This window comes from Cottoperca gobio, chromosome 14, assembly GCF_900634415.1.
Source record: "Cottoperca gobio chromosome 14, fCotGob3.1, whole genome shotgun sequence".
Classification (NCBI taxonomy): Eukaryota; Metazoa; Chordata; class Actinopteri; order Perciformes; family Bovichtidae; genus Cottoperca; species Cottoperca gobio.
The window spans coordinates 5,397,231-5,424,219 of record NC_041368.1 but is presented as its reverse complement, the minus strand read 5'-3'; the positions used below and the strand labels follow the sequence as shown (position 1 = coordinate 5,424,219).

The 26,989-nt window shown below is 40.3% G+C and overlaps 1 protein-coding gene across 7 annotated transcripts in view; it reads left to right on the top strand.

The window, feature by feature from the left end:
* Window positions 1-651: 651 nt before the first annotated feature.
* The window catches only part of LOC115018611 (vacuole membrane protein 1-like), a 56,743-nt gene continuing 30,405 nt past the window's right edge, over window positions 652-26,989 (top strand). For 2 of the 7 annotated variants that reach the window (XM_029447686.1, XM_029447684.1), the window contains exons 1-7: window positions 652-758; window positions 2,112-2,205; window positions 2,412-2,550; window positions 6,023-6,113; window positions 7,571-7,681; window positions 21,220-21,465; window positions 25,490-25,621. In XM_029447686.1, the coding sequence (XP_029303546.1) occupies window positions 2,133-2,205; window positions 2,412-2,550; window positions 6,023-6,113; window positions 7,571-7,681; window positions 21,220-21,465; window positions 25,490-25,621 (792 nt within the window). In that variant the 5' untranslated portion in view covers window positions 652-758; window positions 2,112-2,132. Of the gene's footprint in view, window positions 759-1,626; window positions 1,654-2,111; window positions 2,206-2,411; window positions 2,551-6,022; window positions 6,114-7,570; window positions 7,682-21,219; window positions 21,466-25,489; window positions 25,622-26,989 lie in introns of those variants that run through there. The other 5 variants (XM_029447690.1, XM_029447687.1, XM_029447689.1 and 2 more) reach the window with 3 other exon arrangements.

Below are 26,989 nucleotides of genomic sequence, written 5' to 3'. Positions count from 1 at the left end.
TCTTACATGAACTCATTTTACCATCTTAATTGCTGAGACTTGTGGGCAGCCTCCGAAGGCTGTGCTTGACACAGATATCATCCATGTTTAGCACTTTAATGTAGAGTGTAGTCATTTAAGTCCTATGTTGTAAATGACACAGAAGGCCTTCTCCAATGCATCTTAATAAAGTCCAGTAACAGTAGACAGTAACTCAAAAACTTGTTTTCATGCCCAATCACACAACTTCCACCAGGAACAGAGCGACCTGCTGGAGAACAATGACCAGAAAGATAAACAAGATGACGCTGATACTCAAACATGGCGGCTAGTTATGACCTGAAAAATGTGATGTCCCAAGGTGTTTTTTTTTTTCTTTCAATTTGGGAATTAGCTGAGCACTCTTTGCCCAAATACCATTCATTCACTCTGTGTGAAGCCTACTGAGGACTGAGGACTGAGAAGTGTTAGAAGTGCGTTCCAGGAAAGTGATCCACTTATTTATAGACCTTTAATTAGACTGTCTCTCTGGAGGTTGTACCAGGCAAAAGATGAAATCTCCCCCTCTTTCTTTCTGTGTCTCTCTTCTGTCAGCCTGCTCTCCCCTCCCCCGGCAACTCTGTATCAGTGCTCGATCCCTCACTGGCCCCCTCCATCACCACACCCTGTACTCAAGTTATGATGCAGTTCATGGGTAGCGTACTTTTGCCCTACATTGCCACTGGGTCTTCACTTCAGTCTTCATTTGAGTTTATTGTGGACTTAACATCAGCTGGACGGTGAGTTTACCCTCTTTGCATGATGCATAGATAAAATACATTGGGCTGTTACATCACAGCCCTGCTTTGTTTTACACTTTTTGAATGTATAATCTCTATTCAGTGCAATGTTGTTGTCTCTGTTTGAAATGAGAGAATGGATTACAGCTTATCAAATGTCTCATCCTAAGGTGTATGCGCTCTGTGTTGAGTTTCTCATTATCCCTCGCACAAGAGTTACTCTACAGGTCTGGGTTGTTTTGGTAGACGAGATTGCGCAATCAAGTGGTGGAGCAGTGCTGAGCTACTGTGTTCCACACACGCAGTACAGTTGTTATGAACTGTACTAGATATTGATTGCAAATAATACCTCAAGTTTAAATTAATAATCAAATAATTGTTGTGTAGAATGAAGCACATTCTTGTACATGAGCAGCTGAGGTGCATGTTTTGCACAAAGTGGCCAGTTTGGCACCAATTTCCATAATAAGTGTTGCTTACAGGATATTACACATTGACACATGTTGTTGAGTCAGTTAATGTATTGTTTTCTTCAGTGCATGAGGAGAAATGACAGGCTGTATAATACATACTATTATGCATGAAGTATTCGCACAGTTCTTCTACTGTAAGTGTGTAGTGTGTTCAAGGTCTGTCTGTGATGAAAAGCTTTTGTTTGGCTGAGAAGGCGAAGAGTAGCTCTCCAAATGCCTTGCAGTCTAAACGTTTGAGAAGATTTTATATTTCCCCCTGTATGACACTTCAGTTGCATGAATCAGAGTGCAAAGTACCCACAGCCTCAGTGGTTATAATGAGTGTGTATGTGTGTGTTTGTCCTTCAGGATAACATGAGTGAGAGGCCCAGACTTAGGGCACAGGACAGAGAGAGCGAGCGAGACACTGACAATTCCACCAGGTGGTAAACTGCATAGCTCCGTGCCATCTTACTGCTCGCTGACAGATTCCTGAGAGAGCTCTGTAGTGAGACACTCTGCACTTGCACATATGTAGATCACCTTTGAGCAAAAGTAATGAAGAAACCGAAAGCAAAATCTTGTCCTATACTCTTTCACCCATTATTTATACACATTACCGTTTCTTCAGCTGTGTATGCCATTTATTATGGAGTCTACACACAGAAAAATAAAATATATCTGCATGTGCAGTGTAAACATATTAGGTCATGCACCGGTCTTATTGGGTTACCTTGTGTATGCAGACATGTTTATGTGGGGAGAGTGTTTGGGGGAGCTGTGTGTTGTTGTGTGTGAGTCTGTATTTGTTTTGGACCTGCGGCTGTATCAGATTTAGGGAGCAATGTATGGTATGAAGTGTGTGACTCTGCGCTGAATGCCTGCCTCTTTCTCTCTGCAGGACTCCTTCCTAGTGAATGAGATGGCAGAGTGTGGGGTACAAGGTGAACAACCTCAGAGGCGTCTTGGTGTCAAGGAAAATGGAGAGCTGACTGGTAAAAACAAAACACATCTAATACACAGCTGAGTTATAGATCAAACCCATGCTTAAAGATACTTGTATTATCAGTGCATCATAACTAAAATGCCTCAGAAGAGATGTAAATGTTTTTGTTGTATTTGCATGATTTTAATTTAAAAAAGTTAATTCCTCATATGTTTATTTGTGTGTGCACTTGCAATACCCACGCTGTGTGGCTAGACTCGGAGCTGTCTGTGGATGAGAGGAAACAGAGGGACAGGGAGGAGCGTGGAACTCTGGTGTTATGGAAGAAACCTCTTCTCACACTGCACTACTTCACTCTGGAACTGCTCATCACCCTTAAAGAGTGGCTATGGAGGTGAGAATAAGGGTGGGATGCAACCAGTGGTGGACGAAGTACTCAGATCTTTTACTTGAGAACATTAGTATATAATATAATAATATATATGTTATGTTATTGGATTATAATTGTAGATGCATTAATGTGTTCATCACATCAATGCTGCAGCTGGTGAATGTTTTACTATATATACTGTCGGGTAGCTTTTGAATTTTACCAAGGGATCAATAAAGTTTTATTGTAACCTATAATAATACATGATCAATTATTTGTTGATTTCATTGTTTGCGTTAACAATCTAATCTAATTCTTCGAAGTAACTAAGGTTATCAAACATATGTGAAATATTTTCCTTTGAATTGTAGTGGAGTAGAAGTATAAAAGAGCAGGAAATGGAAATACTCAAGAGCCTCAAATTGTACTTGAGTAGTGCAGAGTAAATTAGTTAGTTACTGTCCACCACTGGATGGATCTTAAGCCATAATGTCAGTGTTTTTGGTTATACTGCCCTATAAACTATAATAAAGTGCCGGATTGACTGCGAAAGCAGCATTTGAATAATGATTTTAGTATGTATTATTTATGTGTTGATGCCACTATAGGGACAACAGCAGATAAACAGTGTTTTTGTGATGTTAACTTTATTTATAGAGGTGCTGCTTGTCAATATCAGGCAAAAAGAGAATATGATGGTTGTGAAAATAATAGCAATCGAACACTTCCCACTCTCTCCCTCGCACACACACAAGAGCACACATACATAACCAGACAGGAGGTGACTTGACTGTCTCAGCGCTATCAACCCAAAAGGCCTTTTCCCTCATAGTTTAGTCTTCAGTCAGATGCCTAATGGAACCTATAATGCAGCACAAAAAATGTACTTATCTTTTATTTAACTCCTCATTCTTACTCCTGGTATTGCTGGCAAGGCATTTCCATCTCACTAACTGATGCCACTTCACCCACAAAATCAACAGTATCAGACTAGACTACATCAGAGCTTGCTGTGTGAAAAATTCCCTGCGCTGCACAACATGTTTTTTACACACCTAAGAATCTTTGTTGACACAGAGGGCCTAGAAGAAGGTCAGAGTGTATGCTCAGGGAGAACTTTGCGGTTAAGTGTGCGAGGACAACGTGTTTATTTTCTAAACTACAAGAGGATGTGGTGAGCCGCAAGCACCACGAGCTGTGTTCTGACTGAGAGAAGCTGCTTTTCACCAACACTCAAAACATATGGTGTTGAAACTGCTGCAGGGGATACATGCGAACACATTATAAGCACACAGAGAGGTTTATCCTAAATGTTGATAGAAGTGGTTTGTAATGTATAGCATATGCACAGGGAGTCCTCAGGCTCTGTAAATGGGCTAAAAGGGAGCATTCAGAGTGTGTGAGAGACTCTTACGTTGTAAGAAATCATTGTGGTTAAATTACTTCTAATTATGCATTTAAAAAACATATAGGGCCTACACAATATAAGTCTAATACAGTTGGTGCTTCCCAGTGCAGACCAGTTTAAAGACATAAGACAGTCAGAATAACCTTCAGAAAGGATTTCTCCTTCAACATTGAACAGTGTTTTTGTGGACACACGTTCAGCCTTGACTGAACCATCTTTGTTGTGTATTTGGTTCTCAGTGAAGCCATGCTACAACATCAGAAACTGGAACACGCTCTGCTTTCTTCTCTCCGGCTATCACATGTAAATATTACAGTCTATGGAGTAAAGTAACTGCTGTAGCACAGGGTTATCTGATTCCTTCCATCACCGCAGAGGCATCATTTTATGCGAGACAGGGAGAAATGTCCCCTTCTCTTAACTCTACCAGCCCTTCACCTGGGGAGACTGAGACTGGGGGCGTGGGGAGGGGTCCTCGCGGTTCCCTCCGTTATCTATTTCACTTTACGCACTTCAGCTGCTTTCAGCACATAGGTAAGTTATTTAATGGGCGAGAAGAATTGTGTTGGATTTTCCGACAGTTTTATTGAACTTATCACCGCTGGTAGCCAGATAACGTTTTGTAACAGCATTTACCCGAATACCCGCACCGGAGGACAGCCGTTAAAAGACACCACGGCTAACGTTACTGTTAGCTTACATAACGGCGAACATCAGCTTCACACAGCTAGCATTAGTGGCCAACTTAGTAACTTAGTTATCATGGAAACCACGAGTACCTCAACGTTGTAACCTTAACTCACTTAAGTAACGTTACTTTAAATGTAAATGTTATAGCGTTAGTTACTTTCTGTCACTGCTAGCTTCAGTACAATTATATTGTTATTAGTTGTACAACAGGTAACTACGTAGTTAGCTAAATTGTCTTTCTTCAAGTTATTTCCAGCCCCTAATTATTAAGACCTCGAGTGTTTTACGTAAATGTTACCACACAATCAATCAAAAGTTGTCACGTGGCTTTTATTTTTATTTATTTATTTTTTAAACACACATTTATACACATGTTTCATTGGTACTTGACATTGCAGTATGTCCACAGCGGCCTCTCTAACCAAGCTGAATTAAAATCATTACATCCAGTCTGACCTTAAATTGTATAGACCAGGGGTCCCCAAACTTTTTCCTGTGAGGGCCACATAATTGTTCCCTTCTCTGATGGGGGCCGGGGTCAGTTTGTAACAGAAAAAGTGTGACGATCGCAGGGGTGCCTAAACGTAAACATTTATTGTTTTCCAGAAAGCCACACATAACCAAATATTAATAACCCTTTCCAGGATCTTCACAGAAATAACAGATGAGACAAACAGCCTTTTCTTTGCATTGAACAAAAAAATAATCGTTTGACCACTGCAGGTTAAATACCCTGCATTCTGAATCAATTTTTCTCTTACCTAACCTTTTCGCCATTATTCCGTTCTATTTCACAGGGGCTAGTCTAGGATTCGCGTGGCCAGAATGAAAAAAAAATCATAATGCGTCTCTGGTATTGTTCAGGGGGCCGGGCCAAATGTGGAGGCGGGCCGTATTCGGCCCGCGGGCCTTAGTTTGGGGACCACTGGTATAGACTAATAATGATAAATAGCAGCAGCGACAGAGGATTTCTTATGTCCTGCATTAATCTAGAACAATATATATTTATTTATTTCATATAGTACGACTAAAACCACACGTGTTCTGTTGCCTGTAGGGGAGCTTTGCGCCACTTACCTCCAAGTGTACGCGACTATTGAGAACATGCTGCTCCTGTATGTGAAGCCTATAATTGTAGTGGCTTGATTCATTTCCAGCAGATGTCACTCTCCCCAAAGTTGAAACAAAAATAACATCCTTTCTCTCCATCAAATAATTCCTTTCCTTTTACTGATATTGCCTCACTAATGCTTCTAATGATTCTTCATCTTGTTTCTTCTGCCCTCAAACTTTGTCCTCCCTACTCAACATATTTGTGCCCATCTTGTATATCATTCACCTCTGCCCTCTTTGCATCCATCATTCTCCACCTTCATTTTCTTCCTCTCCTTCACCCAGGCTCTGGCGGCAAAGACAGACTGTGTTTGGCCTACTGATCCTGCTGATCCTCCTCTCCATTGCCTACTGTATTGAAGGAACACACCAGAAGGTGACTGAATGATCTAAATATTTTTCATAGTACATTATAACCATGCTACGGGTGCTATGGAGGGTCATCAACTGAACTCCGCCTTTCCACCTGGGCTCACACAAATCATAAAGTCTGTTTCTTTTAACGGAGGTTATGATTTAATCAATTGTTCTTTTTGTGGTGTTTACTTGACTTATAATTAAGAAGTGCAGGTTACGGTTTTCTACCTTTTATTTTTTTGTACCACCATAACACTGAATGTAATACACATACAGTACTAGGGGCGGCTATAGGTCAGGAAGTGGAGCAGGTGTCTGTCCATTGAAGGGTTGGTGGTTTGATCCCTGGCTCCTCCTGTCCACAGGTTGAAGTGTCCTTTAGCAATAAACTCAAGTAGCACCAGGGCATTGTCCTAGTTAAGTTGAAATGTGATTTTTAATGCAGTCTCTTTACTATTTATTTAGGCCCTGCATAGTGACAGATTAAGTCAGATTATAGTGCAACTGTCCCACATAGTTATCATCGCAGAGATTGGGATTTGCACCGCAGCATGAACAGCATCTCTAACAACTGTGTGCTTGTGTGTGTGCCTACATCAGGTTAGTTTAATTAGTAACTTCCCACAAAGCACATTGTACCTGCTAATCTCTTATGTCCACAGGGCAAATTACTGTAGCTGAACCAAAGCAGATTGTGCTTTAGATCTGATGAGAACCTTTTCCCTTTTCTTTTTTCCACTTTTTGTATTTTTCCTGACATGTGCTGTAATGTTTTGAAACCCACTGACCATAAAACGTTTTTTTCGGAAGTTGTGCAATCAGTTCTCAATAACTACTTGTAACAAACACCCAAGGCTGGCACTTCCCAGAAAAGAGAAGGGCAGTATGTAGTGCTTTTGTATTGCTGGGTTTCCTGGGAAATGGAGTCTTCGGTCAGAGCCTCACACACTCCCCAATCCCCTCCACCCCTCAGTCCCCTCCCTTCTTCCCGTAATCTACACACTCCATGCTTCCTCCTGAAAACGACCTATCTTGGCTCAAGGGATGAGGGGTAAAAAGTGATAGATTGAGTGATAGTGGTGAATCAACAGGAGTAAGGAACATAGGGAGAGATCGAGAGCACTTGGCCTGCCTTACTTTACTAGTTGTGTAAGAGCTGGCTGCCACCAATACGAATAATGGTGCTGTTCTTCTGTCAGTGTGCTGAACACTCCTACCCTACGGCTCTGTCCTCTAAACTCAACAACAACCTCTGTCTCTAAAGGTCTCTCTCTCACTCTCTTCCTCTCCCTCTCTTTCTCTACCACTCACTTGCTCTCACCCACCCTTTTAAGTGCCCTCTGTTTAGCACGCTTTCACTCTCGTACCTTCTTTCACTCTGTCTCTCCCCCCCTCTTCTCTCCCCCCTCTTGTTTTCCTCACACTCTGTGCATGTGTCTCTGCCATGTGGTTGACCGTCCCTCATTCTGGCCTCAGTATGTGCTCTACATGGAGAAGAAGACGCTGTGGTGCGCCTACTGGGTCGGCCTGGGCATCCTCTCCTCGGTGGGTCTTGGCACCGGCCTGCACACTTTCCTTCTTTACCTGGTAAGAAAATGTTTTCTGTGACTCCACGACAAGTTGCTGCCACTTTCACAGTGCAGTTATTCACTTGCCTGTGCATGTTTAAGACATAGCTAAAACTCAAACACAGTCGATGATGGTGTTGGTCCAATGACGCAGGTCTCAAAAGGCTGTGTTGCTGCTGTTGTTGGGTTGTTGCTAAGGATTTAATAAGAGCATCATTAAAAGCTTTTGGAGGCTCCTTATGCATTTGCACATGCATACGTGAGTTTCGTGAGTTTGTGAGCGCATGCAGTTCAGAGTGGGGCGGGGATGAATAGGCGCTGTGGTAGCCACACTGTTTTGACAGGCAGTCTAGGAACAATCGCACTCACTGACCCCTCTGACTGAGTGCACATGAGGATAAAAACACACTCCCCCCTCTCTGAGTTCTTTTTCTTTGCTTTCTCTCCGCTCTCCTGCTACCCACTGCGTCACTCACTCTTACTTTCTCTTACACTCCCTCCCCTTACTCGTTCTCCTTTTTATGTCTCTCCTCTGCTTTCAGTCCCTCTTTTAATCCCTCCTTTCCTTCTCCCTTCCTCTTTCTTTCTGTCCCCCCCAACTCTCCCAACAAGTGTTTTTGCTCAGTTTATAGCGTGGCGAGGTGTTGGGTCTCTATTGCTGATCAGATCCGGGTCCCAAAACATCTGCTTGTGTTCTCTGCTCTGAGTCCATCTGTTATCAGAGTCAGTCCACTGTCACACTTGTGTGCCTTTGCCCAGTGGAGCTGAACTGGAAACTTTGAAGTGTGTGTCCTCCACACTGATGTTTTTAAAAGCCAAATTCTAGCGCTCCCAAATGTAATTTGAGAGTGTTCTTGCTACTCTCCCTTAGTGGCCCAACTCACTTTTTCAGAAGGATTTGATGTAGGATGTCACCATCTAGTGAGTGTGGCTGCTACTGCAGGTTGTGGTGTCATTAGGTTCATGATAGAACTTGGTGCTCCTTGCTGGAGCTGCTGTTGTGCGTTTTTTTATAGAGTTGGACTGATATTGTTTTTTAAAGGCCAATACTGGTGCCGATATCTTTGGTTTTAATCTACTGATTAATTCTATTTTTGTTTAGATATGCAAATAAAAATGTTTTTAATAATGTTACCTTTTAGGCCTCTGAATATGAATAATCTCACTTTTAAGCATTCTGTGTTTTCCACCGAATGGACTTCTAGTACAGTGGAAATGCCTCTGAAATGGCCTTTAGACTATGGGAGTGCTAAAACCATTGAAACATTACAGGCTTTTACAGACTGGACAGAACTTTAACCTGTTGATGACAATCCAACTGGTCCCCACTGGAATAAAAATGATGATATATATTTTTAATTATGTGTTAAGTGATGATTATTTATTACTTTGAATGCCTTTAATTGGCTGACATTAATTGTTTTAATAAAAATGTAGCCTAATGTTGGCCGTATTATTAGTAACCATATTTGTTTATATCAAGAACCCGGTCGGATCCAGTATCTGATTCCTCTCTTCAACTCTCAGCTTAAACCACAAGTAGGAAGCACAAAACTCAGAGGATTCTAATTATACTTCTTCTTTTCTGTAGATTCTTAAAGAAGCCGTTGAGATTCTGAAGTGATTTTAAAGATTTCTGAATTTTTCTCTATTTTTAAAAAAGAATGTCTGTGCTAAGTGTAATGAACAGTGGCGAGTACCAGCAGACATGTTGTCCTACTTTGAGGAACTAGGACTGGGTCAGTGATTATAACTGGGTCAAAGGATTTCAGAACACTTGATAACATGTCCCCACAAACTTACAAGTCTAACACATGTAGCTTTCTGCCACTGTTTTTCTTCCTTTCTATAAAACTTAATAATATGCTAGAAATGAGAACTGAAGTGGCCCTCTGTGTTTACCAGCTCTTGACTTTGATTTTCCTCCATGTCAACATTCGGAAAGAACACCACCACAGTTTCTTTGTAAGCTGCACCAGTTTGAGATTTGCACCAGCTAAAGTAAGAATTGCTACAAGGAACTTTTATTGCACAATTTCTCATCCAGTTTGCAATTTGATGAAACGCTTTCATTGCATTTTCACTTCAGTAAACTCCCGAATTGTGAGGAGCAGAGCTCAAACAATCAGTCAATCAAACAATTACTTAACTGGGAGAAAAATAAACAGCATGGGCTCGGGAAATTATAAGAGACATTTATCAATATCTTCTCACTTTATAGACCAAAAAACTAATCAAGAAAATAATTGCTAGATAATGAAAATAATTAATTTTTATCTCAAAAATAATCATTAGTTACACTTGATGTTTGTAACTGACCAAGTTCATTATTATTATTATTAACAGTCAATAGAGGGGGCCAGTGGTTTTAAGATGTCAATAAAGCAGAAAATCAGTGCAGACTGTTAATGAAATACTTTACATGTTGTATCATTATATTGAGTAAGTATCAATATTGTACTCACACAGAAAATACAGCGGAGGATTCATTTCTCCCTGGCAAATTATAATTGGAAAGACTCTGCAATTTATCAGATTATTGAAGAGCATAGCGAACCATAAAACTACTAACAAATACATTTCACTGTTCTCCAGTTTTTCTAGTAACATTACATCAGCAGTTCTTTGGTAATTCCCACCTCATTGTAAGATGTGGGAAGGCGTGAATACTAGCGGGTCTAAAAAACATCAACGTCCTCTGTAGTGCTTCTTTACATGACATAACATGTGACTTCCCCCATCTTCCAATTTGTCAACATGTGTCTGTCCTTTTTCAGGCTGCTTTAACAGACTTAACTACTCGATTAAAGCTCATTTTAACAGTAATGGGTAATTCTCTGAACTGGGCACTGCAAGGTTTCTGTTTAACCTCTGTGAAATTGTTAGGACAATCTTTTACTGCTAATAGGTTTTTTTTTTTTTTTTTAAACAAATGACGAAGCATTACATCTTAACATCACACATCCTTAGTGGTTGGCTGGAAGCAGTAAGCACTATGAGAGTACTGCAGAGACGCCAACAGAGGGGGATGCAGTGCCAGTAACATGCAAACCATCCCAGTCAATGAAACCAGAGCAGAAGTGGCAGCTCTCCTGTTCCCTGACATGGGCAATTGCTGTTCTGTGTGTTTGCGTCCCGCTGAGACTGCGGGAGATCATTGTACACGAACAGGACTGGTTATTGGAGAAAGATAAAACCTTGCAACTCAAGCGTGTCGAAGAACAAAAGTGCACTTCTTGGCATACCATCAAGTGTATTTTATCCAGCTGCTCTGAGGGAGGAGGTCGTGGGTGGGTCCTTATAATACAGACCAGGAAAACAGTAAAATCATGCAGGAGCATTGGAGAGATCTCATTTCATCAAGGTCTGTGGAGGCGAGGATTAGTACACACACATGCACACAGAGAGTCCTGCACCTGCACATGTTTCCCCATAATGATTGTGAAGATCACAATTATAATTGGGACCGGCTTTCATCCCCACTTAAGTTTTTAAGTATTAGTTTTCTGGTGACAACTAGTGTCACAGCCCTCCATAAATCCTCTTTTAACTGAGAAGGGGTTAGCGATCAGTGTGACTCTTGAAAGCTTGGGAATGCTGTAAATATTTTAGAAAAGAGCTCATCTGAGTCATCCACCATTAAATTACTTTCAGTAATGGCTGTTGCCATTAAGTCATTATGGGCAGCATAAAAATTGTTGTGCTCAACGTTAAATCAACAGCAACAAAGAATTAAAGTCATTATAGTTGAAGCCACGCACGTTTCTGTTTACATAATAGCAACTAGGGTAGTCTTTGCGACCTGGCTTTAAGCTGCTTCTTTGCGTGAGAGGTGTACATGTTGGGTCTTTCTGGAAACATGAATTTCAGCAGACATTTGGGAACAAAACACAACAGCAATACAATGGGATAACAAAAACTCTAACCATGTTTGTTGCGTGTTTATGACTCATGATTTACAGTGCCTTGTCTTTCAAAAAATAAACCAGTGAGTGGCTCATCTAAATAAAGGCACATTCTGTCGTTTTCTATATTCAGTTTCTTTTAGGATTGCTAAATTATAGGTTGCAGGGGAGGTTTGTGTAGAATATACAGATTTTCCCCAACATTCCCTAAAATTAAGTTTGGTCTGTTGGCAATTACCAGAAGCACAGCTTTAATTAGCCCCAACTATCGCTGTTTGAGCAGACCAGGTCTGAGAGTGTAGCTTCCACACACTGTCCCTGCATTGTCGTTACTATCACACTCACACTCACACTGCTACTCACGTCCTTATAGTTCTTCCGCTCATGTGCCTAATCAGTGGTGGAGGAAGCATTCATGTCCTTTACTTGAGTAAAAGAACTCAACCCACCATAAAAATACTCTGTTACAAGTAAAAGTTCTGCATTAAAAATGTTACTTAAGTAAAATGTAAGTACAATCAGGAAAATACTAAAGGAAAGTACTAAATGCAGTAAAATATCCCCTTTGACTGTGTGTATTTCATTAGATTAATGCTACTCATGCATTAATGTAAAAGCAGGATTTTATTGTTGTAGTTGGTTGAGATGGAGCTCATTTTGAACTATTAGTTTATGCATTAATTAATGGATTAATCTGCTGATAGTTTTCTCCATTAATTGAATGATTGTTTGGTTTGTAAAAATTCTGAAAATAGTGAGAAATGCCCTCACAAATGTTTGTTTTGTCCAACCAACAGTCCAACCCTAAACATTATTAACACTTTTAAAATAATTGAAAGGAACAGCAGCCAGTCTCACAATTGAGAAGCTGGAACTATGATATTGTTTTTGGATGAAAAATGACAATCAAAATAATAATAATAGTAATTTTCTCTCAACTAATAGTTTCTTCTGTAGTTGTATAAACTGTTTGGTAGTTTACTTTATAACAAAACATCATATTTTATCTCATGTTCTGTATGTAAAAATCTTAATTTGTAGAGTGAATTATTCCTGTAAAAATAAATGGAGTGAAGTAAAAAGTACAATTCTGAAATGTAGTACAGTAGAAGCAGAAATTGTCATGAAAAGTAAAGTACCTCATATTTTTTACTTACTCATTTGTAAGTACGGTACTTCAGTAAATGTACTTAGTTACATTCCACCACTGGCGTTATACAGTTAGGTGCCGTCTGCCCACACATTCACAATCTGACAAGAGCATGTGGGTGAGAGAAACTCGGTCACAGCATGGCGTGGTATCGGACAAAGGACTGGTGTGTGTGTGTGTGTGTGTGTGGGGGGGGGGGGGGGTGGGACACTCCCCCCTCACTCACCTGACCATTGTGTGGCTTTTAGCCTTGCTACATCCCCAGAAGCAAACAATGGGGCACCTTGACATTCACATAGACAGAAACCTGGTTGCTTTGTTTGAGTTATGACTCAGTCCTGCTGGTCTGTATCACCTGGACAAAACTTTACATTATCATAAGTGTTGTGGATTTTCTTTCTGGTCACCTGAAAAGTCTTGATTAAAGAGTTGTTTCTGAACTCAGAGCTGATAATGCTTTTGGTCGGCTCTCTTGAAAGTGTTGAATTTACTCTAATGAATGTGAACTTACTGTGTATATAAACATTGTCAATCTATTGATTCACAATTTTCTTGACTTTGCTGTACATGCTTTCTGTGACAAACATGACTCGACATAGAATAATCGCTCCTCTGTTCACCAAAGTGAGAATTGATACCTTGCATTCATGTTACCCGGATCATGAGTGACACATTAGGATCATGTTCAGTAGTTCTTTGAAAAGCTGAACAGCTACTCTTGACTCACCACTGGCTGGCAGTAACAGATCTCTGACTTTAACTTCACCACCTCTTAAATTCAATTTGAAGCCATTCATTTTTAACTACATCTAGATAGTGTGTCAGAACTTTATGGCTTGGATTTGATTCTCCTACTTCTGAACAGGCGGTATTACTTACCTACCATAAAGATACGTTAGTTGGGAATTTTACACTTGTAAGTTATGGATCTGCAGCTGCTCGTCAGGGGAATCTAACTCTGGGCTCAAATTTGAAATACAATGAAAGAGCTTTTACTTCCTTTTGCAAAAATAAATAGATTAAAAAATGTGCGTGTGTTTCTCTTGGTTTCTCAATCTTAATTGTCACACTTCAGCTATCCATGGCATGTGTCTGTCAGTCTGTCTTTGAGGCCCCAGGAGTCCTGGTAATACCAAGTACAATAACCAATCATTCTGAGAGACATTCACTCATTCGTACACACAAACACACATACAACCACAGCTCACAGGAAGCATTTCCTGCGCCAAAGTGGAGTTAGTGTGTCTATGTAGCTAGTCTGGAACAGCATCAACAACAGTGCCAGAACAAGCAAAACCAGATGCTGCTGGCAGACTGCAGGTGTTTTGGTTATTTGAAGCATAGTTTTGTTATGAAATTCTACCATACAAGTCACCCAGTGCTTCTCTGCATACATAAAATATATATATAATTATATATAATATAATATAATTGTGTGAATCGGTTTTCTCTTAGATAGTAACTCCTGTAACTCTTTAATCAGGCTCTATTTTTCACTTCTGTACCTTGATTTCCAGCTAGAAGTCATTTGTGAGGATGTCTCAATATTGTAAATTTACCACCATCATTTTAAGTCCCATGATCCCATTTTATATTGCCCCCCCTCAACATTTTGTTTCCCTAGTTTTAGTTGACCAAATGAAACAACCAAAGAAGAAATGCACATCCATGATGTTATTCATCCATAGCATAATCACAATAAAAATAATGTAAGATACATCAGCTTATGTAAATGATGTTTTAGATTTTAAATAAAAACACATTTCTCATCGTAATTTGTTACAAGATCAATTATTTTTGTAGGATTAATATGAAAATGTCTGCATGTTTTAATGTTTTTAGAAATGAGGTACTGCATAAAAAATGTCTGGTTCATTCTGAAATGTGTCGTCTGCCACCTACACATTTGAACTGGTAGTTTTCCTGGTCCAGATAAATAGAAAAATAGATAAAGCAGAAAAATAGATTAATAACTGGTCGTGAACACACGTTTTATCGATAAAGATAATTTGTGAAAAAGGCTCAAATGTTACCTCCTACTCAGTACATACATATTTACATTTCCTTTTCCTTTTAGCATGTGTACAGTGAGGTTGTTACTGCTACATTTGAACTTGTATATTAAATATAAAGTCAGTTTCTAATTGAAATGAAAGTGTTATCTTTTCGAGTGTATAACCCATGCTCAGTGGGGGGTCAGAGTGTGACTGTCTGTTAGACAGGGTGAGGTTTTTGAACATGAAGTCATATGGTGAAACCACATGGATAAATCACAGGGACCAGCCCCTCAAACCTCCAGCATCTAGTCAACAGTCAGTGTGTGTGGTTGCTTACCACCCACTTCTACCCCCCCCCCCTCTGTGTCTGCTCCATCACTGGCTTCAGTCCAGCGTTCTCCTACCTCCCTCAGAGATCCTGACCAGGGCTTCTTCATAACGAACAAACCTCTAATGTTTGTCCTGCTTTGCCTCCCGCAGTCTCCCACTGTAAGAAGCGGTTAACAGGTTATGCTGGAGACCGTGTCTAATGTGCTTAAATGGCCCTTGACAACCACAGCGACCTGTTAATGACTGGACCATCCTGTGGTCGTGGTCGCTGAGAACTGGTCAGTTTATGGTCGCCCATTAATGTCTGGTTTGGGGCTTCAGAATTTGCCACCATAAACTGACCAGAGGAGTCCATGCCGTGACTGGTGGCAAGGACGATTATGGGCTGCATCTGCTAGGGACTCAAGATTAAAAATTATTATGGAATGAATTGAATATACTTTATATAAAAAACCTAAATGTATATGTAGAAAAACAAAAATAATCAATTAATAAGGGAAAACATACAACAGACTTTAAATAAGCAATACACATTTAAATGAGGTAGGTATGCAGGGATAAATATCAGGATGTTGTAAAATGTAATAAGCTACAGACAGCTCACACTTTGAATTGTGTGCCACTGCTTCCTAATGGAAATGTACTGTTTTTTGCAATTTGATCCATGATGAAATGTTATCATGAGTGCATTCACTCCACTGCATCTGTTACCGTGTTCAGAATGAACCAGTAGATATCATTTAAAATGTAAAACCTACCCTGCACTGAATGTAAAAAAAAACCATTTCAATTTGTTTTGCGTCCTGAGTGATCCGATCACACTTGTGGTCAGCTCTAAGTACGGTGCACCGAGGACGCATTGAATTCTGATCGCTCAGAACACATTTGGCGGTGGTCTGGGCCACATATGAACACATTGAAGATCCGCCTACTCAGCTGAAGTCTTTTGAGTAGGAGGATGAAGGAAGATCTGTGTATTTTGTCAGTTTCTATATTTTTGAAAGTATTTCTCATGTCACAGAAACCATGAAGAGTGAATCTTTTGGATGTTATTATCATACTGTCAGTGACGCGTTTGTGTTTTTGTTCCGGTGCTCTGCACAGATCTTACACCCACCCACCTGCTCTCATTCCTGGCTCTCTGGAGCCCTGTGCGCCGCAGTTGCCTGGAAACGTTGATGTCCCCGGGGGACTGTTGGTAAACAATAAGTTCATATTTTCATATTTATAAAATGTATCAGAATATCTGAATTTATGACTACACATACCGCAGTCGGGCAGAGAAAAGCAGTTGCCGCCCACTTGAACGTGCACAGATATTGTTCTGCCACCCAGAGTTCACGGTGGTGGACAAGCCACTCTTAAAAGAGCTCTGCTTTTTTGGGGAACACTTGGTGGCCGCGTGGTGATGTGAAAACAGCTTAAGATTCGATACAAGTGCATAATAATTTCTGCAATAATTTGCAAAAACTAAATCTCGACTGCTTCAGACTCATCTGCCATTCAGCAAAGCCCAGCTCTGCAATTCATGATATTGTCACACCTATAATGCTGCAGCACTACCGGGACACAAGCCTCACAATATACTATAAAACCCATCATATCACTTTATAACCAGACAAATTAAGGACATAAAACAATGGAGGTCGCACCATCGTCGAATCTTGGACAAACACAATATGTTCAGCTTTGAAAGCTTCATAAGCCATTCAAATGTAAAGCTTATTTTTAAATGCCCACATTGCCTCCCTTGTTCTCACACCTAATACCTCTAGACACACCTCCACTTTGTATTTTGTGTATGTATTTTCTTTTCTTTTCTTTTTCTATTGAAATTTGTTTTTCTAAAGCATCCTGTGCACAGGTGTTGTATATTAGCGTTTCCCTACAAACTAAACACATTGCATCTGGTCCTTGTGCATGCATTTATGTTAAGATTCCAATGCTACTGTGATGTCCATATTTAATAAAGTAAACTTAACCAAACAATTGCACTGGATCCCCAGGACCAAAGAAGATGGTGGACTGCACCTCGGCGAATGAAGAAACTAAATAACTGTTCTTTGTATGTTGCACTTATATTGGTTTGGCTTATTTGTAGCTAACAGTTGAATTTGTATTCTATTGTTTCTGTATGTTGCACTTCAAACTGGCTTATTTGAAGTTGTTCACTTATATACGATTGTACCTATTTGAAGCTATTGTACTTACAAGATTCTTGCTGTTGGGAGTTGTATCTCCATGATTGTTTGCACTTATCGTACGTCGCTTTGGACAAAAGCGTCAGCTAAATGAACTGTGATGTAATGTAGACAGTCTGTGTCAGTAGCTCGTCTCAGAAGCAGCTATTGGCCAACCTGCTTTCACTTCTTCCTTCAGTCTGTTGCATACTTTATTCGTGCTGTGGCACCGAGAGGAAGCCCCTTTCCGTTCATGTGCTTGAGCAACTGCCGTGCTCGTAGCCAATCCCTGTCACTTGAAAACGTCAAGTAACAATTTACTACACATCAAAAGTCATTTGTTTTCAGTTCATTCTCATCGTGCCAAACCCAGAAGTCAGAGTGGCCACATAGATCATTACGGATTAGAAAATGTCTTGTGGACTTTTTAATGCTATGTATATCATCTTTAATATTTTCGAACAGGGCTGATAAAGAACGGGCGCTTCAGGGCCCTGCGTAGTTTTTCAGAAGCTTTGCTTATTTAGTGTAAAGCTAAATGGTTTAACAAATGTGCTGAATGCATTTCCTTTCTCGTAAAACATTCGCTAATCCAATTAGTAAGATTTTAGCGCCTGCATTATTTGTATCTGCTAGCTTTTGTTGACACATTGCTACATTTCTTGCCGTCCCGCACATTACCAACTGGCTCCTGCGGGCTCGTGCGTCTTCCATGTGCTCTATAGTCCTAAAAGTGGTCAAACTCTCCACAGGGTACCTGTAATTTAAGGCCCATTAGGATGGGATTAGCATTACAGGGGGGTACGGCTCCTCTGTAGTTTAACTCTAGCCACCAATACCAACCTGTAGCTGACATTCCAACAGGCCATTTCATTTTTTTCCATCCTTGTATTTGTTCCCAAAAAGGCCTATATTTAGGCGTTAACATTTTCCTGTCATCAGATTACCAATTGAATTTTTTGATTTCCTCCATTGTCAAACAAAAGTAACATTTCAATCTGAGCTGATTAAAAAACAATTAAAGTAGATGGACAAGCTCCTCTTCCTGCGGAAAATAGACTCAGATCCACATTAAAATACAATGGTGTCGCTCTTGACTAAAGTTTAATTACAGGACGACCAATGAGTTGTTATAGTAATGATATATTGTCCACACACACACAGATACATACTTTATTACCAGACCCCAACTGTGTGTGTCTCCTTAGAGTCTGTGTGTGGATGTACTCATACCCAGGAGTGGGAATCCCACTGTTTTTGGAGGCCAGTCGTTGGTTTCTGCAGGTCGCCACAGGAATGCCAGCAATGTTGCCTCCATTGTGGATCCCATCGGGTCAGAGAGAGGAACTTTGTGCCTCTGTCAGTACTGATGTGTATTTTAGTAGCTGTAAAACATCATCAACATTCGGCAAATCTCAAATAGTTATTTCAGCATACACACCCTAACCACAACTTTGTTTATAGTAAACAGTGTACAAGAAGGAACAATGGTTTCTCTCAGAAGTATTTCCCCCTTGATATTAATCATCTTCTATGCCTTTTTAGGAGATGAAATGTGTGTTTGTGTGCCTGATTGTGTGTGTGTGTCAACAAGTCAGAAACAAAATGAGACAGGGCCGCTACCTGGATGTTCTGGGCTGGGCTGCACATTAATGGTTAGTCACCTGGACAACATGAGAGGACTGGGCTTTTGTGTAAGGTGAGAAGCAGTGACACAGCATTAGACGGAGAGAGAGAGAGCGAGAGAGAGCAGGTACTCAGAGTCACGCAACACTCTCTGTTGGCAGGCAGGCTGTGTGTGTTTGGTAAACACACATTACCTGAGGTAGAGCTGGAAGGTGTGACCAAGAGCAATATAATGTTTCTTGGCCACACAAACTGCTTGAGGAGTAGGTCTGTGTGCATGCATGAAGTATGTGTGGAAGTCAGGGCAGTGTGATCCCACTCGAGAGTCAGTGGGGAGAATCTGACTGGGTCATTGCTGGGAGTTTCGTGACTTCTCCCTCTGGGTCACTAAAGATTTTTCCATTTGTCTTCTGCTTTTGTAAGACAACAAGTGTGTGAACATCAGTTGTTTTCTCTTTAAGTCCTGGCAGTGTTTTATTTTTAGTTATTAAAATATGTCTGCTGAGTGTTACTGTGTGCACATAAACTAATCTGTATCATCTAAAGGGAGTGCATTGTCTTGAGAAGACTTTGCTGTTTCCTGTCCCGTCCTGTCCTGCTTTGTACCATGCAGCTCCAAAGGTTTGTGCCCCACCCCAGGTTTGCCAGGTTGCTTTAGTGCTACATTGCGTAATGCCAAACTGCCCCTGCGTCACACGGAGCACCCTTTCTTCACAAACATACGCATGTAAACACATAGAATAGACAGAGTACACAGGGCCTGCTTACATGGGCCCACTGTGTGGACCTGCCTTTATTTACAGGGATCACGCTAGTGTTACTGACTTGTTTAATAATCTGTGTCATTTCATATTTATCTACATCATTGTTCAGTGTAACATGCAAATGTACATGGCCTTCTCTTTCTGACTGGATCCTGTTTGATATTAATCATCACACATTGTGCATAACTCAGACCTCAACCGTATTGTCGTAAGGATGAGTCAGTGGAGAATGTACATTTGGACAGTTTCCATGCTCCTCTCAGACAACAAACTTTGATAAGTGAATTTATGCTGCAGAAATAGCACAGTTTTCACTGGAATTGTTGCAAATTGTGCACTTGTTGTTCTGTTTAGCAAGCCAGTGCTAACACCTTTATACAGAAGTGTTAGGCATTCACTTGAGAAAATAATACTTGCCCTCTTTCTAAATTTGTTTTCATAAAATAAAATAAATGATCTGCTCGGTTTTTCTGAATTAATAAGATTAATATCTAAGAATTGTGAGAAAAGTTTGCATGGAGAAAAAAAACACTGCTCTGCACCTCACAATCCCAAGAGAATATCTGATGTACTTGGACTTCAAATGACCAACTTTATTTGCATATGTGTGTGTGTGTCCGTGTGCGTGTGCGTGTCCTTAGTAGTCTCTCTACTCAGCAGCATTGTGTATATTTGAATGACTTGTTTCAGGGTTTGAATGAGAATACAAAGCTGGCAGCTCAATAAACTTTCACCACACACCAGAAATCCAACCTGCACCCTCTTCCTTCCTTTGATTCCTGTGTTTTCTCTATGGAAGCCTAATTGAAGTGAGTAAATAAACAAGAGCCAGAAATGTAAACCACACCAGGCCCTATCAAAGACAGCGGGTCCTTAAGTATGCTAATGTCTCCTTCTTACAACAGGAACAGTCAAACATTAATAAATTCTGTCTGAAGAGAGTCTGTATTTACAACCTACTTCTTTTTCTGCTGCTCTTTTCTTCATCATTATTGCCCTCCTGTGGGTGGGTGGCTGGCTGCACTCGGTTGTGTGTGTGTGCATGCGTGTCACCTGGGAAAGGTGGGGAAAATCATCCCCTGTGTTGTTTAGCTCGCTATTCTTTGTCCTTGACATGTCTTTGAGGTTCATTTGTTTGAGTGAATGTGTGTATATAAGTGTGTGTGGTGAGTGTGTGTACACAAAATAGTTTCTACACCCCAGCTTTGGTTTCCATCCTTGATTGTTTCCACCCGGGGCCCTCCACTCTTTATCCGTTGACATTTCTCCTGTAGGCTTTGAAGCAGCATAATGCTCCAGCTTAATCATATTTATGTGTTTTTCTCCATTTCCTAATGGCCTCCTACAGAAAGTAAAAACATATTCACTACAAACTATGCAGTAAAAAGAGGAAGAGTTTCACAGCCTAGATACTGGACCACATATAACTGTCTTCATGTCAGTATTTGACTTACGTCTGTCACTTTATCCCCCTGCCTATAACACAGGCTTCCTCTGACTCAAAACTACTTCCAACAGGTGGACTCACACCTCCCACTCTATTGTTTTTCTCCTTTCTCTTTCTCTCTTCATCTTCGTCTTTGTCTTTCTCTCTCTATATCTCAGGGACCACACATAGCATCAGTGACCTTGGCAGCCTACGAGTGTGGCTCGGTGGATTTCCCCGAACCGCCCTATCCAGACCAAATAGTCTGTCCCCAGCAGAATTCAGCAGCACCAGGCTCTGATGCTGCTGAGCAGCTGGGCGTGGAGGCCACGGGGGCGGACGGGTTGGCAGAGTCAGCTGCCATCCAGGGAAGCGTCTCTCTTTGGTCCATTATCTGCAAAGTGCGCCTCGAAGCTTGTATGTGGGTGAGTGCCTGTTACACGCTGACTGTACATACTGTAGGCCAGAGCAGCTAAAGAACAGGCGATTGCAGGATCTGCACAGAGTTAAGCTTTTAAAAACATTTCTCATGGCTCAGCTTTGGTCACAGTTTGCATTGACCTTTGACCGTTGACCAGTATTGGTAGTGTGTGCTTTGATAACGCCATAACTCCTAAATGCCCGTTTCTCAGACATCAAGAGAAACAATCTTGTTTTGAGACTCACCACCATGCATTTTTGAATTGATCCAGTAGGTTTTGAAAGGTGTCATTAGATAGAGGGAGGTAGAAACATGAAACCTACCTAAATTGAAGGGGCAGCGTCAAACTAAACATGCCAAGGACTCCAAATTAGGTGCACAAATCAGTCCATTAAAGTTCTGCAATAAAGTATGCAATTTATGCTGTGGTATTTGAATATAGAAAAAGGTAAAACATGTGGTAATTCCTGTTTATTATATCTCTGTTAACATCTTAATATTAAGAATATTAAGATAATATATATTTTTTATATTATCTTATAAAATAATTTAAATATTCTAGATCTTCCTCTGACCCTTTTGTCCTTGCACCCTAATTTAAAATCCTGCGTGGGTGCAAATGTATTCATTGATAAGTAATTTAATTGGAAACCCCGCCTCCTTACCGTCAGATTTCCCCCATGCAGGTGGTTTCACACCTCTAACCAGCCTTGTGGCTTCTGAGAAAGATGAAACATTTTCAATCTACTACATTTTTTCCAGAGAAAGAAGATAAAAAAAAATGTAACCACTAAAAATACAATTCTTAACTTTATAATGCCAATGATTCTGTGTAAAGAGCAGCGTTGTGGTTTATCAATGATTCACATTGAATCATACCATACCATATCAAACCGCTGACAATGGCTTGTGCTACTGTCACCACACTGAGCTAAGTCACATTATAGACTTCTTTGTAACTACAGAATCTTTTCATGTCTGTTTCCCGGCAGTTTACTTTTTTCATGAGGAAGGCAGAACTACCAAACACCTGAGAAAAGAGAACTTGGTCACTGACACATGAAATGACTTTTATCGTTCTTTGTTATCTGTTTCCCTGTTCTGCATAATGTGGAAGGGACTGAGGGGAGGGGGAAATACAGATCCTCAGCTGCTTCTTCACTACCAGGAGCTTTACAGGAACCAGGCACAACATCCTTTCTACTGTTATTGGCCCCCAGGCTTCCTTATTGTTTGTAATACATTAACTTACACACATACACACTTTTCAAATAACATACATACACATGTAATAAATAAAACTTATATGGTTTCAATTCATTGATATATCTTTCTATTACACAAATACACAGTTGTACTACAATACTTATATATATAATATATTATTTACATGCTAAACTAAACATTAAACTAATATCAAAGAATGATACTGTAATAAGTGACCCTGCCACCTTTCACGCCTTATAATGACGTCATGGCGTTAGATGAGACTCTTCCCGTGTTAATACATCTACATTAGGTATGTGTGTGTACAGGCACAACACACCTGTGTGTTTGATTAGGCTGTCAAGTAATAACATTTTATATTCCTTTACGATTTTGGAAACCAGATAATCGAGATAAAACAATTATTGTGCCACATCCTGTGCGCTTCTGCTAAATGACTCACTGGAATATGTTGAATATATTTGACTAAAATGTTAAATAAATATTTAGGAGTTTTCAGTAGGTTGTGGCAGTGCACCTCAACATCTTTGATCTTATTTATGTTGATCTAATTCATTTTTATTTGTATTTTTCTTATTATTTATTGAAATGTATATATCATATATGTAGCCTATATATATTCTTTATTTTATGTATGTCCTTTGTTTTTATATTTATTTAATTTAGTTTAATTGTATTTAAAGTTCAAGGAAATGCACACTTTAAAAAGTAATTTTTTCATAGTTTTGACCAAAATAATCATGATTATGATCTTTGCCATAAACCGCAGCTCTAGGTTTGTGCACCGTGTTAGTTTTTCTGGCTTCAAACTAGAATTTCCACTGAGCCAGGCTGCAGCCACACCGGCAGCAGCACTCTGATCTGAGGTGTGATACAGGAGTCTGGTTTTGTGGGTGTGGGGGCCACCCAATCCCCTTGGATTCATCATCACCCAGTCACCACCACACCCCTGTAACCAGCCAGGCATGGCCTTGGCTGAGGCTTGTCAGCTTTACAGTTGGAGACACCTGTTGCACCCACAGTTTCAAAGCACCCACGGCAGCATTCCTCCTCCTCCTGCCAGTTTCCTCTCTTCTGGATACACTGGTGATGAGACATTCCCTCCCCACAACCAGTACCACTATCTTCTTCTTCTTCTTCTTCTTCTTCTTCTTCTTCTTCTTCTTCTTCTTCTTCTTTTTCTTCTTCTTTCTCTTTCCTCCTTTCTCTTTGTCTCTTTGTCTGTCCCCTCTTGAAGCCTCTCTGTCCACTACTGCACCTCCCTTAAGTGCTCCACTTCAAACACCAGCACTGTGCAGGTGGACGTTTCAGTGCCCCCTACACAAACACACACAGGCACATGCACGCTCACAAACAGAGGCAGGGCTATTGAATGGTGCAGCTGCCAGGGAGATTAGGGCACGTCTCTATTATGAGAAAAAACTGGCAGATTTCATCAAAGACTGCAGTGTTAACAAGAGAACAGGGTGTCCAGATTAAAGATGCAGTCTGCCAGGTTTTGGGATAGCACCGCCTCCTGAGAATGATTGTTTGGGCTTGTTGTCGCTGCCATGGTTGCTAACTACCCACTAATCATCTTCTGGCTCAGCCATCCAGCTACATACAAGTAATGTGGCTGTGATTAGTTAGTTATGTTCTTCTGGGAGAGAGATTGAAGCTGTGATTTTGTGTATGTTCCACCTAAACGACTGAATTTCAGTTCAAGAATTTAATTTATTTTTCATTGCTGTGCATCATAGGATGTTAGGCATGTGTTGGGGCTTGAAATTATCCATATGCCATCTGTAATTGTAACTTACAGTTACTGTATCCTTAGCATCTTCTCTCAACCCCCTTGCACCCCTACTTTCCCCCTGTGCCTGGAAACATTAAAGTAATGAGCTGTGAGCAACTCCAAAAACACTGCATTTCTTGGCGGCTGTTTTCATTGTGTTAATTAAGTCTGTAGCCCTCACCCCTCACTCCCCCCGTCCTCATGTTTTGGCGGTATGAACTTAGTGAACCGACCAAGTGCTGAGGATTTATTTCCCTCAAATCACTTCCGCTTTCTTCCTGTTAAGCCCCCCTCAATCACACAGGCTCCACCACTTTATAGCTACAAGCTCCTTTTGGCTGTCAGATATTGATATCTTGGTTCCCTTTAGACCCCCCTGGGCTTGTTAGCACTTCTTAAATTTTCCAGAAACACTGCATTCCACATGTCCCGAGCAGATTTGAACAGAGCAGAAAGGTGCAGTGTGTTGCTATGCTGTTTTGAGGTGGCATCTGGTTCTTCACCTTCCTTGAGCCTACGTTTTATGTATGCACGATCGTTTAATAATCCGCGGGATTTTCGGTCTCGTAAATCCTTTCCGTTTTATTCCCATTAAGTGCTCTGATCACACAATCCCAGACGTCAAGCCGTGCAAGCTCCTTTGGATAGTGGATATTGATATTTTTGCTCCATTAACCCCACAGGAACCATGGTAACATGGTTGTAATAATAATTACCATATTATTAAGAGAAATACATTATCTTTACTACACTATTCAATGAAGCAATACAATCAGCCACAGCATCTAAATACATAACAATGATACAAATAAACAACTTGAAATGTACATAACATCTAACATCTCTCTCTTTCTTAAAGCTACAGTATGCTGAATTCAGCTGTATTGGCATGTTAGGACAGAAGTCTGCGTTGCCAAAACAAAATACAGAAGCAATGCCATATTACTGTAAACAGTGAACTATGAATAGCAGAGCAGCAATAATTAACAATCTCCGTATGTGTGTGTGTGTGTTTCTGTGTGAGCAGGGTGCAGGTACAGCTATAGGTGAGCTTCCTCCTTACTTCATGGCCCGAGCGGCACGGCTGTCTGGTGCCGACCCCCACGACGAGGACTACCAGAGGTTTGAGGAGATTCTGGATCAGACCCAGTCTGCACAGGTGACTCACTGCCTCCTTCATCACCCTCTGTTTTCTAACCCCCTCAGCCGCCCCTCTACACTGTGTGTATGTGTGTGTGTGTGTGTGTGTGTGTGTGTGTGTGTGTGTGTGTGTGTGTGTGTGTTGCCTACTGACCAAGCCCCACCTCAGTGTCTCAACAGTACAGCGGGATTCAAGTGCTTTCACAACGTTATGACTAAGAGAACAGCAATGATGCACTCCAGTGAAATGTTCCCGCCATTTCCGGCCCTTCGTTTTGAAATTCCCTGTGGAAAAAAAACAAAAAGTTTTCATATCAAACATCCCTGCAAATGTTTCAACAATGCCTAACAGCTCATTGTAAATATTTATTTTTCCACCCTCTTGTGATTATGAATGGAGAAGGAGGAATGAGGGGAAACATGCGTGTGGTTTTGTAACAGCTTTTCATCAGATCTGTCGCGCTGACATCCTCAGGAATGCGTTTCTTTCTCCAACAGTGTGGGTCAAACAGTCAGACAGGTCAAGTGCAGTAAAACAACTGCATCCATAAATGGTTTTGAACTTTACCAAGCGCTCACTTACTCTTGTCTTAACAAATAAACTGTAGCAGACTTTAAAAACAGACTGTTGACAAATAAATCCTGGTATCCCAAATATCAAGGGATTACTGAGGGATCCAGAGGAGTGCTCATTTTGTTTACAGTATTTATTTCACTTTTCAGCAGTCATACAGGATTAGCAACAGTACAGTCATAGTTTAGATGTGAATCATTCAGTACTTGTGTGCTGTCTTTGGTAATGCAGTAATTCCAAAAGGGAAAATGCCTGAAAGCTTTGGTCACAATATAAAATAAGTCTCCACAATATATTAGGCCATGCTTGTGTATGTATTAGAAATTAGAAACAAGAGTCAAAGTCATTTATTTTGATCCATTCAGGGAAAAGAATAGTTATGTATTTTAAAATGCCACCATTTTCTCTTTCTTTGAGGTTTAAAACAAATATACACTGTTATACCCTGAACTATGTTTGGATATGAATAATAGAATACATGGTGAAGTATTTTATGTTTCATTTAATAGCATATAGTTTAAGATCAAAATCTTTTTGATTTCTTAAATCTCAGGCAAATCACTTAAATCATGTTCTTTCATTACATTCTTCCCCAACATCCTGTTCCATTAAAAGTATTTTAAACAGTATAACAAAAATAAATACTTGTTACTATTTGTAGCTCTTCTTTTTGAACTAATTGTTTGCAGTGTTTTTAAAGTTTAATCACTCAATCCATATAAAGTTACTTGTTTGAAATATTGAAGCAAGTAATTGAATACAAAAATAAATATTTTGTATTAGCACACTAAATCAGTGTTCTGGAGACCAACG